General features: G+C 36.4%; 1 protein-coding gene across 19 annotated transcripts in view; it reads left to right on the forward strand.

Moving 5' to 3' along the window:
* Window positions 1-12,200, forward strand: part of PAM (peptidylglycine alpha-amidating monooxygenase) — a 147,522-nt gene that overhangs the window by 100,418 nt on the left and 34,904 nt on the right. For 12 of the 19 annotated variants that reach the window (XM_033110097.1, XM_033110101.1, XM_033110094.1 and 9 more), the window contains exons 14-15: window positions 2,462-2,785; window positions 12,042-12,171. In XM_033110097.1, coding sequence (XP_032965988.1) covers window positions 2,462-2,785; window positions 12,042-12,171 — 454 coding nt within the window. The remainder of the gene's footprint in view (window positions 1-2,461; window positions 2,786-12,041; window positions 12,172-12,200) is intronic. The other 7 variants (XM_033110106.1, XM_033110108.1, XM_033110109.1 and 4 more) reach the window with 1 other exon arrangement.

Below are 12,200 nucleotides of genomic sequence, written 5' to 3' on the forward strand. Positions count from 1 at the left end.
AAATAAATTAATTTAAATCCACAAAATAATTCTTGAAGGTAGTTGTCATTATCTTTATAAGGCTAAATAACTTGCCTAAAGATACAAAATAGCCTACTAAGTGTCAGGGTTGGATTCAAACACTGGTGTGAAACACATACTAGACATTGGGCAATAATAACAATATAGGAAAAGACCAGAGCGCTCTCGGGGCACATAGAAGAGAGCCCTAATGTGATTGTCAAGGAAGGCTTCTTGGATATAAGTGACGCTTAAGTAAGCTCTGAAGGTTGAGGAGTTAGTTGATTATTGGGGAGAGAATGTCCCGGGAAGAAGAAACAACATCTCAGAGTTGATATTCAAGGAACCGAAAGTCCAATATGGCTGTAACATAAAGTGAAGAAAAAGAGAGGAATATTGACAGGGAGGTGAGATTGGGGTAGAGACCACATAACTTCCTCTGTTTATATTCTACTCCATCTGTTACACTCAAGGTTAGATATATTTCCTAAATCGGGATCTTAATATGACTAAGAAAAATAGCTAACATTTCAGGATTCTGTATATTTTGTACACCTAAGGAGAAAAAAAAAAAAACCTTTCTGGTTTCTGTGTTTAGGAATGTAGGAGATAGCCATCTAGTGGTCTCAGACACTCCCATGTAATGAGCTATTTCTAGAGATGCATGCAGCTCTGAAGCTATGTTTTTACAAGGCCAATGCAACCTTCCTGCAGCCAAGCCTATTCCATTGCTCAATTTTTGTTTTCCTAACCCAATAATAATTGTAAGTGATAACTTCGAAGAAACCGAGGGCTCTGCGTTTGGTATTCATCACAACTTTCAGATTTTTAGTGACAAACCTGAATGACTATGCAGAGCTGTGAGCTTGTGTTCCTCCATCAATATTAGCCCAATGACATTGATTCAAGTTTTAAAATTAAGTCGTTTCTCTGTCCCTAAAATAATCTTGTATTTTACTTTCTATAGACAATGGTTCATTGTAAAACAGCATGTTAAACTATTTTATTTAGTGTATGGGGCAGGAGAGTTTAGTAGCAGTGGATTAATTTCTCTTCTGTGAGGCAGAATGCCACTATGGCCTTACAGATTTGGTTGAATTGTAATTTGCTTTGTTCATTTTACTGAGATTGGCTCTATTATTTGGTAATTACTTTCTGATTGAAGATTTCACCTGGGATAAGCAGCTTTCATGGGCAAGAACTGAAAACCCATGTTGGAGCATTAAACCAAGGCTATTTGTAAACATGACAGGATCTCTTAGCATCATTATGGAAAGGCTTCCTATTCCCTTGCACCAATTTCTTAATAATATAGTCTTTAGTAGATTGTATCATGGTTAAACCAGTTATTATTTTCATTTCTCGATGATAGTAAGAAAGATTTTATAAATGTTATCTGATGGGGCTGTAAATGTAATTAAAACAAGCAATAGGACTCCGTAGTCATAGTAATTTTATTAGCATCACTTAGCATAGGGTAAGGAAAAGGAAGAGCTGTGGGTTACCTTTGGGTTTGGTTTAGGAAAGCGGATTTGTGTTTTCATCGAGAACATGCATATGTTTCCCACTCACACACACGATATAAATAGTTTTAAAGCCATAGATGTAAATGATGCGGATTAAAATGCTTCATGAACTTTCCATAGTCATATTTTATATCTGTCATAATCTTTTATAATTTATTTTCGTAGAATTAGATTATCATATCCAAGTTTACTCCCTAGTGTAGGAAGACAGGAAATACATTTTAGTGATGAATCATTCCAATTATATCAGTTTGTTAAAATCTTCTCTTTTGTTTTAAACTGCTTTTAAAAGTATTGTCTTCTCACAAGATTATTTTTCTGGAATTTCTTCGTTTTTTGTTTGAAATGAACCACTGGAGCTATTTACAGTAGCACTGCTAACAAAATAACAATAAAACTTTGGTTTTCAAATTGCCAGGTAGATTCATACCTGTTAGATTTCTTGTGTTTTATAGCACCTGCTCAAAAATAAATATTTAATTTCTTCTGGATTACATTTTAATAAGGTTTTAAAGTCATCTTCAAAGGATTTGCCTGTAAAGATAGCTGTTTTCTGATGTCGCTGGTGACAATATTTTATTTTAGAAATCTGATGAACTCTAACTTCCATATCAATCCAACTATACTGGGAAAACTATTTATTGAAACGTGCTATACAATCACATATGCATTACTTTGTTTCTACTAAAATGCTAATAGAGGTTAGCTCCTGTGGTTGGATCCCTAGATAAAAGAAATAAATAAGTGGTATAGCAAATGAAATGTGAAGCATATTATTTTTTCATGTTCTGGAAAATCATCTCTTCTTTTTTTCTTCATGCTTGAAAGTCTGAGAACAACCATCTCTCTCACTTATTTTTATGGCACAAAATTTTGTAAATTTTGTAACCTTATCAAACCCCCCCCACCCCTTATCTCTTCTCTTTTTTTCACAGGTGATTTCTATTCACTGCTTTCCAAGCTGCTAGGAGAAAGGGAAGATGTTGTTCATGTGCACAAATATAATCCTACAGAAAAGGCAGAATCAGAGTCAGACTTGGTAGCTGAGATTGCGAACGTAGTCCAGAAGAAGGATCTTGGTCGATCTGACACGAGAGAGAGTGCAGAACATGAGGAGAGGGACAATGCCATTCTTGTCAGAGACAGAATTCACAAATTTCACAGACTAGAATCTACTTTGAGGCCAGCAGAGAGCAGAGTTTTCTCATTACAGCAGCCCCTACCTGGTGAAGGCACCTGGGAACCAGAACACACAGGAGGTGCGTTTAGGGCTTTTTTTTTTTTTTTTAAAGAATAAACTGTGAAATGCTGCAATCAACAGTAGCAAAATCTGAAGGGAATAAAAACGAATGGGTGAGAAAAACTCATCAATTAAAAGGACTTATCATTAGAAAAAGTATTACTCAGATTTGGGTTAATCAGATGTCACATTTTTTTAAGGAGTCTGTCTTTTTGTTTTGGCCCAATGCTTCATAAATTTAGTTTCTGCTCAATTGGTGAGCCAGAATTACCAGGACCAAAACTATTTGCATCATGTCGGGGACGATGGCATATGAAATTCACGGTAACAAAGTCTTATTATATCAACATTCTCCATTTTGCTCCATGGAAAGAAACTGAAAATTCAAAACATGATATGTAAAGTCCCAGTGGATGAAATGCTGATCCACTACCTTCTTTTAAGGTGTTCAGATTCTTCTCAAAGGAATCTTATACTTCAAACAGTCTCATCCAATTGACTTCTAAAATGTAACCATGTTTGATCTCTTAAGTTCCATTATCAATTACTATCATAATTGGAAAGTTGAGTAGTTATTTCTGAAGGAACCTCCAGCAAGTGAATAACTATCAGATTTATCTTTATTTCTAACCATGATTGGCTTCCATAATTAGAAGACAATACCTTATTCCCTTCAGGTTTCTGTACCAGCAAGCAATGGATGCCTCATCTGTATCTTTAATTGTGTTGTGGCCTCTATGATATTGATTGTGTTTCATGTTACTTGCTAACGTGGAAAGCCAGATAATGCAGCATGCGGTGATAATCTCCAAAAAAGTAACAGATATTCCTGCATGGCAGCTGTCCATGTGTGGGCTGGAATGGCACAGGCTGCCAATTTGATGTTTTCAAATACAGCTTTGCAGGAAGACATAAATTATTCAACACCCAGCTGATTTTTATTTATAATTGAAAAAAGAAATTATCATGCAGTGCCTTTTGCTCACATGGAAGTTTCTAGCATTGTCCATTGGGAATGGCCTAGGGGTCTCTATGAGATGTTAACTAGAACCCAGATTTTTACCTCTTCATATTTAAACAGCATTAGCTCTGCTCTAACTCATTCTAAATTTACCTAATAAAACTGTTTTTCAAGAAGTGGTCCCTAGATCCCCTTGCAGCGGAATCTAAGGTGCTTGTGAAAAGCCTCAACTCCAGAATCCTACCAAAGAATGAATTGCATCTCTTGAGTACGGTGCTTAGAAATTGGCAGTGTATCAAGCCCCTATCCATTTCATAAACATACTGGGCTGTCTGTCTGAACCTCTCTATTAAGGACAGTAAATTGTAACCCAAACAACCTGGAAATATAAAAGGCAAAAAAAAGGTTCTCTTTGGCGAGAATAAAATTCTAGTCAAGTGTGAAATGTTAGAGTTTCAGCATGCTTCATTCCATGACCTGTGCTTGTTTGTTACTCTTGGCTTTGAAATAATATCATGGTCTTTTACAGGCATCATAAGTATGTAAAAATCATAATTTGACTTAAGACATTGTATTGCTGAAAGCTGCTTAGTTTTTCTAAGAAAGAAGTGCTTAAAATACCCGAAATACTTTTACTTGCCAAATCTCTTCCGACCTTCCAGGGTGGTCAAAATGGCAGTGCCCAGGAGAAAAATGTTGCTCCGGGATCTGGTTCAGGAAGTTTCCTTTCATTTTAAATATTGGGGTGAATATCAGTGAAGTCCATAAAACAATGAGTTTTGTAGAATAGTAGCACACAGCACAAATCCTAATTATAAAAAGGAAATGTGTATGTGTTTCCTTTGTGAAATGATTTATTTTAGTGTGAAATGATTTATTTTAGCACTACCCTGACTTAAAAACTTCTTAAAAATTAAATGCAAAATACCAAAAGTTATATTTAGGTAAGCTATTCCTAAAAGTCTTTTTCTTTTCAATTCTCACTGTTTACCATCACACAATATAATATATAACTTTAACTGAAGATAGTTCAGTCCTTTGTATAAGCCAGTAAAAGACCTATCCTCAGGAAGCTTTCAATTGCAAAAAAAAAAAAGTAGGAAGTCATTACCAGGTAATGTCCTAATAAAATATATTAGTAGTCTAATTCATGTATATTCCCCACCGTATGAGGAAGGGAAATAAATTTGATGGATAATCTTCCAGTGTTTCTTTCATACCCTTTCTTTACTCCAGGGAAAGCTGAGAATGGGACCCTAATGGTCCAGAGGAATTAACTGTGTCCCTAAGTGCCTAATTTGCTAAAGAGAATTCTATTAGCTGCAAAGAAGAAAGAAGCTTTTCATATGAGAGTATTACTAAGACAAAACTGTAAGGCTATTGTGTTGCTGAATATTATAGCTCATACTCATTTCATGTGTCTTTGATACCAATTATTAATTTTTAGATGAATACACGGAAGCCTAGGGAAGTTAACCTATTTGAATGAGGTCACAGAGTCGGAATTTAAAACTTGGACATTAGACTTCTAATGTGCGCCTTCTAGTTCTTTACACTGCAGTACAGCTGTGCTCAATCAAAGAGGGGCTAACTTGCTTGCCCAGTTCAGATACACCTCCCTGGGCTCTGAACCCTCACTGCTTAGAAGCTGAGACTTGCACACAAGACCGTTTTCTCATGTCCCCAGGTCATGGCACCAGCACAGCCTAACGCAGTGGCATTTTTAGAAGCAGCACTTTATATTTCATTGACACTCCCCCCCCCACCCCCGATTTTGGAACTGCAGTATGGTGATGGATCCCATCCAGCTGATTGGAGGATTCAAAGGTGAAATTATTGGATCAGCTCAAAAATTGGGTTTGACTATGTATGGAAGGCTCAAGACTTCCTGAATGTTTCAAAATCAATACTACTTTGTGGACCTTCAGATTGGTCTGAATTTCACTGTTTCCACACCCTGGCAACTGCCTTTAAATTTCAGTTTTCCACTTCATTATGAGTTGAGTATGAGTGGGCAAAACAGAATGACACCTTCCAGCTTTGCAGAGCTGAGGACGTCCTTAGCATTGCTAGGAAGAGATGGTGACAGACTGTGTCTTCAGTGTCTCTTAAGAGTGCAACCATCTGCCAACAGCACCATTTTTTAGGTCTTGTCTTTGTGACTTTTGGTGAGGTTCAGGGCCAGTTCTGAACAGTTGTGGTAACAGTTGTGAAAACAGCATTAGAAATAGAGAAAATTCCTGGATAGGCTCGGCTAGAGTAGACTAAAGGTTTTCCAGCTGTTGTTGGATGGGATAAACCTATGGTGGGAAGTAGTTGTGGCAGCCTCCCCGCCATACATGCACGCATGGACACAATACAGGTGGCCCCAGATCAGTTCTTCATTTGTGTAAAATTTGAAAACCACTCCATGGAGGTAGTGGGATACAGAACACTTCAGACTCTGGAGCCTGACTGCCTGGCTTTGAGTCCCAGCTACACCACTTATTATGTGGTCCCTCAGTAACTAATACGTGGAAAGTGCTTTGAACAGTTTCTGGCACATAGAAAACATTTAATAAATGTTATAATACATTAACAATAATTATGACTATTATTGCTACCATTGAGGTCATGTTGGATGAAAATTTCAAAAATTTAAACACGAAAGAAGTAGAACTAAATAGTAATTATTTTAATTTAAGCAGCATCTCTGAGAGAATTGTCTTGCAATATGTAGGAAAACTGCAAAATTTGGCACTCTAATTTGATAAATTATGAAAATGACTTGGCAGTGTTCTATCATAATGGAAGTTTATGCATCTTCAAATCTCTGATCACTTAAATATGGATCTGCCTTGATATTTGCCTGTGATCTGTGATACAGGATGAAAATATTCAACTTCTTAAATAGAGAAATAAATGCACTCCTTTTTATACCTAACATAGTTTGGTTGCCACCATTACTTTAATATTTACATTGAGACAGCATTAAGAGTAGAAAGAAAATGTTAGATGTCTTCATTCTACTTGTCTTCTGGAAACTAGACTCACTGAACAATAAATTTAAAACTACAGCAGTTATTCTCACTGGCAAATTTGATTGGACTACTCTTTGCTAGCATATGCCTGATTCATCATATATTGCATACCACTGGACATCTAAAAATACTTATGTGATGCTTTCCCATCAGATAAGAGAACTCATAGGGTCCTTAAATATTCTATGATACATTTAGATTTTACTTAATTTCTATGGACAACTTTTACTTGAGTCTATCCTTTTAACATTATTTCAGTCATACGTTTACCTCTAGGTTTAAGTCATACAGTATTTCCAGGGTGAAATAAGGCATTCAGTTGGATGAATTTCCATCTATGGAGGGGAAGAGAATAATAAAAACAAACACATACATAGCCCTTACTATGAACCAGGCTAAGTGTTTTCTATGCATTAACTCATTTCATCCTCATAACAAGAACCCTATTTAGAAACCCACCTAGAGAGGAAGTGCCATAGCTCAAGGAACCTTGATTCAAAGTCAGGCAGACTTGCTCCAAGTCTTGGTTTTTAATCACTTTTGTTATTCTGCCTCTCACAATAAAATAAAAATAACAGTAGATACATAGATACATAGATAGATAGATAGATAGATAGATAGATAGATAGATAGATAGATAGATAGATAGATAGACAAACAGGAAGATGACAGCTTTTCCAATCATCCTATTATCTCTTCTATAATCATAATAACTATAGTCGTATATTTCCTTTGGTCATGCTTTCTCAATCACTCTCCAATGAGACGTTCTCATTTGCAAATAAATTTTAAAAAGAAAAGAAATCCTACTAATGTTTTTGAGCCCGTTGTTATGTCTTAATTCTCTTCCTGACTTCACTCTCATTAAATGAAACATCATAATTAATTCTTGTTTTCTTTCTGAAGTGAGTATAACAACCCCTGACCAAAATAAGGCATGTTTTCCTCCCTAGATGAGAATTTGCACGTGTAGAAAAAGCAACCACTAATTTTTGTTCTTATTGTTACAGTCTTCCAGTGATTTCATCTGGGTTTTTTCCTTCGGATTAAATATAAAGAACCTAGTTATGCTGACGTTGTCATAGTTCTGGGCTTGAAATCATATTTTTTCTCAACTTTATCTATTAGTCCTTATGTAACACAGATAAATGAATGCCCTTTTAAATGCTTATTAATAATTTCATATGAAAGCAGGATTGATCACTAGCATTAATCTCTTTCTTGGAAAGGTATAATTCATTAATCCTTTTAGTGATTTATTGATACAATTTTAATGATAACATTTCAGTTTTTTCTGAAAGGAGTAACTTTTTTTCTAAATATATGGTGGAACATGGGGCTGCACATTTACTTTCATTTATAGTGAATGCAGCGTTCTTCTAAAATAATACTATTATTTGAGATTTGAATTTAGAGCAGCTGACACCTGGAGTTGCTAATAGCTTGCCCAAGGTCATGTGTAAAAATATTGTATTTAATTTTCAAATTAAAACTGTAAGTCTACAGAATTAACTAGTCGTGTACTGAATCACTTTTTAAATAAAAGCTAAGAAGAATCTGAACTCAGAATTTTAACTTCTCTATGATTGATAATGTAAAGTTTAAATTAGTCCCAAATTTATTTTATCATACAATTTCTTTAGTAAGGATTTGAGATTTTTCTTTGTTGGACAAATTATTATTATTAATAGATAATTATTAGAAAATAATCGTCCTTGATATTGATGCCTAAAGTCTGGCCCAAGCCAACAGTACGATTCTCAGGTAGAGATGGGCAGGGATTGGAAAAGCATCAGTATTAATTCCATACACATACACCACTAGTCCTAAATGATGACTGCCTTGATTCTTGATCGTTTAATCTTAAAACAAACAGCCTTTAACTACCTAATAATGAAAAAGATGATGACACTGGAAGCAAAAACATCAATTAACTGAACTAATGTTCACAGAAGAGAATGTGAACTCAGTTTTCCTCAGAATTTGTCTTAGAATTTCTGGTTAACACAGAGACCTAGAGCCTAAAGGTTTTGAGGTCTTGGCTAGGTAATCTTAATAAATGTGCAATTATATTTTTAATGAAATTAAAAATAATACGTTCTCTCCAACCATTCTTGCCTGGCACAGAATAGCTCTCATTTACATTTACTCACTATTAAAATCGCCAGTTTGCTCAATGTCACCCCTCTTAGGTATTTCCTTGCATATCACCTTTGCTCTTTTGGAAATTCACGGAAAGTATGTTTTAATAAATGTGTTCTACCTATTTACATTGAGTTTCCTTCTTGAAAATTTCCAACCGAAAAGGATTCTTATATGTGACAAATTGTTGTTAACAACCGAATATTAGTCAGTGCTGTTCGCAGACTTATAAGGGCTTCTTAATCTAAGGTCAATGATCCTTGGGATGATTCATAGCTACTAGGTAAAGTTCTTTAAACAGTACTTCCCATATTTTATGAACATCACATTTGATCCCAGAAAATATTAGTGTTGGACATTGCATATTTAATGTCAGAATTAGTATCTCTGCCCTTTCATGAGCACCTAGCTTCCAGTACCTGTTGGTAGGGCACTGAATAGAAGGCTTCCAGGAGCCATAATATTTGTTTATTGTCTTTAAGAAAAGCGATTAGCCAAGTAGCATTTTTACTGAGTCTCTTCACAATGTCTTCAGTACAGTGCTAGGGGTAAAAAGAGGTAGTACAATGAATTTGAAGGTTATGAGGCTGTTTAAATGCTGGTTGACAACGTAAATAAGACTACTGCGTGGAGTTCAGGTCGGTGCATTTATCAGGCCATTGGAGTGGGCCAGGTCCTGTGCAAGACTTGGTCACGAAACAGTGACTATGGCACGACCTCGGCCTTCAGGAAATTCCAACTAGTTGTAGTGGTTCGGGGCTCTGAGAATCTGATGAAAGCAACTGAATATCTACATTGTCGTGAGGTTCGAGGTTCTCTTGGGGCTCACCCAGAATCTTCGGGAGCTGGTGAATGAGTATAGAATGATGACTACCAAGAGCATAGGCTATAACAGAGATGAGAATGAATGAAGTTCAACATGAGATTCAAACAACTTTAAAGTTTATAAATCATTTTCTTTGGGGTATGATTTATCCATCTGCTGATCCATCTAGACATCTCTATTACCCTTATGCCCTATTTCCAGAGTTTACTTTCATAAACACAGTTTTAATTATGTCACCCCATGCTTAAAAACCTTCAGTGGCTCCCTGTCGCCTGTAGCAGCAATTTGTGTCCTTTTTTCCTTGTGTGACATGCGTGATAGATGACGAATGCTATTCATCTTAGCAGCCCCGTTCACATCCACTGCTGTGCCCAGAACTGTTTGCAAATTTAGAAATGCCCGCTGTAACTCTGCCCCCCTTCTCTCCAACTCAAGAAGGCGTATCAAAGCACACGTGAGTGAGAATGACATTCTCATGTGCTCTAACATATTTCAAAAGTAAATTATTCCTAAACTCTGTGCTTTACTGCTGCTAGTGAAGTACGTGCAACGTGCGTCAAAATTAATCATAATATAGAGCAAGACACCACTGCTCAGAACTACATTCATTCATTTTTAAATCCATACTCCTTCACGTGGTGTACAATACATTTTCCAGTCTAAACCAGATCTTGGGGTCTGGTAGTCCTGCTTCCTGCTCCCCGGCCCCTACCTGACATACACAAGTATCTTTTCCCAATTACTTGATCTTGAAGCACATTTTGCAATTATAAACATCTTCTCTCAGAATCTTTCTGACCTAAATATTATCTGCCCACTTCTGTACTCAGTGAACCTCCCACTTACCTTTATGTGCAAACACACGTTTCTTCCTCTGGGAAACCTCCCCGGTCTGACCTTAACCCTACCCTCTTCTAGCCAAACCTCAGGAAGGATTACGGGCCCTCGCCTATGTTCCCACCCTTCGTTGTGTCATAAGTGTTTGGTTTCTGTTTTTTCTCATTGTATCCTAGGAGTTCCTCAAGGCCAAAAACAATGTTTGCTCTTTGTGTTCCCAGAATCTAGCATAATGCCTCACATAGACAATACACTTAGGGAATATTTGTTAAAGAGCTTCAGCAACATTGTGGGCAGAGCTGCTCTAGCATCCTATTGATTGTGCTGTTTTGTGAATTTTTAGTAAAGAGAATAAACGTGTGAGGGTAAAAGCATTTTCGAGTAAAAAAGGACTATTTCTTTCTGTGTAGCTGAGAGAATTAAAGTGTTTATTCTCACAACGGCATCCTCTCCAGTTTTCAGAAGCTAATGGTACAGCCCTGTGCTTCTCTTTCCTCCTCATCTTTAATGCCTATCTTTGAGATTGTACTGCGTGTTGCCACATCCTCCAGAGCGTGAGGAGGATAAATGAGACTCGAATTGCTTATTTTCTACTTCTTGGCATCTCTATTGAAGCCTTTGAGGGAGAAAGAAATATTGACACTGATAGAACAGATTTCATACTAGTATCTTCATAACTTTATATCCTCAGTTAGTGTAGCTACTCCATACGTCATACCTCTTTATTTGTGAGCATGTTTATAAAAGGAATTAACACAAAAGAACCCAGGTATTCTCTATAATTGCATTCGGATCTGAAATGAGAATGATTTTGGAAGTCATTTAGTCACAGAGTTTCTGTGATTTTTATTTTCTTTTATGTTAGGAAACAGTGAAATATAAGCAGTAAAAGAGAGCGTCTCTCCATTCCCATTCAGTGTTATAAGAACACTGAAATTAGGAAAAGTGAGATCGATATCTTATATAGTCCCTTGTACAAAGGATAATTAATGATGGTTTATTGTAGTGTCTAATGTATATTGAACATCCACAATTTACACAGGAGTTAACTGAGGGAGAGACAGACAGACAGACAGACTTATTGGCTATGCTTGGTATTTATTTACAACATGTAAAATCTTTGTATTAAAACAATGCCATCCATGTTGCCATATTGTCCAAAGACAGTAATTTAAAAAAGCATTTTGTTAAGAAGAAGGTAGTCTCAGATTTGCTCTTTAATCACGTAAGGGTAAGCTGGTTTTACAGGCATCTTGTCAGCAGGAAAAGAAAGCATGTAATTCCCCAAGAAGTTCCCAGTCGCTTACTTTGTCATGGCTCAGGAAGCGACTTGGCATGTGCATGTGGTACATTATATGTAGAGCACGGCTTGATATTTTTTCTTTGCATCTAGTGACATTACTGCATGATTATCTTATAACCAATGTGAATCTTCATGAGGTTATTCTCACTTTCTTGTTTATACTAAATGTATGGATTTATCTTTTAGATTTCCATGTAGAAGAGGCACTGGATTGGCCTGGAGTATACTTGCTACCAGGCCAGGTTTCTGGGGTGGCTCTGGACCCTAAGAATAACCTGGTGATTTTCCACAGAGGTGACCATATCTGGGATGGAAAGTAAGTAATATTTTTCCTTCAAGGAGTAA

The sequence above is a fragment of the Rhinolophus ferrumequinum genome, chromosome 7, assembly GCF_004115265.2.
Source record: "Rhinolophus ferrumequinum isolate MPI-CBG mRhiFer1 chromosome 7, mRhiFer1_v1.p, whole genome shotgun sequence".
In the NCBI taxonomy this organism is placed as follows: Eukaryota; Metazoa; Chordata; class Mammalia; order Chiroptera; family Rhinolophidae; genus Rhinolophus; species Rhinolophus ferrumequinum.